Source organism: Pygoscelis adeliae, unplaced genomic scaffold (genome assembly GCF_000699105.1).
Source record: "Pygoscelis adeliae isolate BGI_AS28 unplaced genomic scaffold, ASM69910v1 Scaffold129, whole genome shotgun sequence".
In the NCBI taxonomy this organism is placed as follows: Eukaryota; Metazoa; Chordata; class Aves; order Sphenisciformes; family Spheniscidae; genus Pygoscelis; species Pygoscelis adeliae.
The window spans coordinates 329,580-330,986 of NW_008825431.1; the positions used below are offsets into that span (position 1 = coordinate 329,580).

At 56.5% G+C, this 1,407-nt stretch overlaps 1 protein-coding gene across 1 annotated transcript in view; it reads right to left on the reverse strand.

Annotated features, from left to right (window-relative positions):
• Positions 1 to 1,407, reverse strand: part of ZC3HC1 (zinc finger, C3HC-type containing 1) — a 13,974-nt gene that overhangs the window by 3,232 nt on the left and 9,335 nt on the right. Inside the window, exon 7 of the mRNA XM_009331013.1 lies at positions 451 to 608. Coding sequence (XP_009329288.1) covers positions 451 to 608 — 158 coding nt within the window. The remainder of the gene's footprint in view (positions 1 to 450; positions 609 to 1,407) is intronic.

The following is a 1,407-nucleotide window of genomic DNA, read 5'->3' on the forward strand; positions in this document are numbered from 1 at the left end:
AAGAGATCCCTTCCCCTCCATGGAGCTGCCTCAGGCACAAAGCGCGTGGCTGTTCTGCTCACAGCACACGCTTTGGGAAGCCGCGAACCGTCAGGTCACAAACCTTCCCTCCCTTCCCGCGGGCCTGACAAGCAATGAAAGCATTACTGAGGATGACATTTCAGGGATTGACTTCAACATCTAAATCAGCAACGAGCGGGGCAACCGACAGCTCAGTTGTTTCAGACCCTTTGCCGTCTCAGGAAGACATCTATTTTAGCTTAGGTAGCTCTGCACTGGGGTTTCTGGAAGTCTGTCAATTTTAACGGCTGGAGATAACAAAATAGTGAAAAAGGGGATACCGAACATTTCACAGGAGGGACATCCGCATTCCTCCAGCCTCTGGCAGGTTTCACCAGGAACCACAAAGTGTGGCAGACACTTCAGTATCAATCCTACACCACTACCCACCTGCAAGTCCAGCCGCACAGAGCCAGGACGCAGGCAGGAACGTGCACTTGCAGGATTTCCGTGGCAAACTTCATCGGTGGCTTCTCTCCCTCCGTTTTGTGCTCTAGTTCCTCCCCGATCAGCTGGAGGAGCAGACTGATCTTCTCCTCCGTCAGGGACTGTGGGGCAGAGAAAGGTGGCAGAGCTGGCAGGCAGAGGCAGTCTGATAAAATACACTGCTTCTACTCACAAACCGCGTGCTACATGGAGGAAAAAAAAACCCTTTTTCACTCCCTGAAAGGGCTGGGTGCGTGAGCTAGCACCCTCGGCACTTCTACTCTGGTTAACAGGCAAAAGCCACACAGAGCGATGGCTTCCTCCTGCCGTGTGCCCGTCTGACTCCACCCATTGCGTGGACTCGGTTCAAGCACCATTTGCTCCCCCGAGCACGCGTGGGGACAGCGGAGCAGGTCACAGCTCTGCCGCTCAAAGCAAGCGCGAGCCCAAACAGCCCCCGTCTGTCCCTCTGATCCCAGGGAGGCAGCAGGGTCTGCGTTTGCCTGCGCTCAGGCAAACCGCGAGCACTTCTGGGGCCATTGCTGAGGCACAGAGAGAAAAGAGAGTCCCCGGAGGCCGTCAGTCGGGCTCCAGACCTCGCTGCTAGTGGGACAGCTGGGGAGTTAGATGTGGAGATGCGACACATCCGTTGGCTTTATGCAGTCTCTTCTTCGGGGGCTCTGCTGGGTTTCACAGCTCAGCCAGCCCACGGTGGCAAACGTAAAACACCTCTGCGATTTCTGCTGAATGGATGAAGAGTTCCCCGGTTCCCACACAGCTTCTCGCTGCCGAGAGCCATCTGTTTCCCAGCGAGCGAGTGCCCAACAAGCCAGACTTGGCTGGAGTAGAGCAGGGCCTGGCCAGGTCCCTACGAGGAGGCAATCCCACACTTGCTCCTGGCTGCAGCTCTGCTCCAGGCTC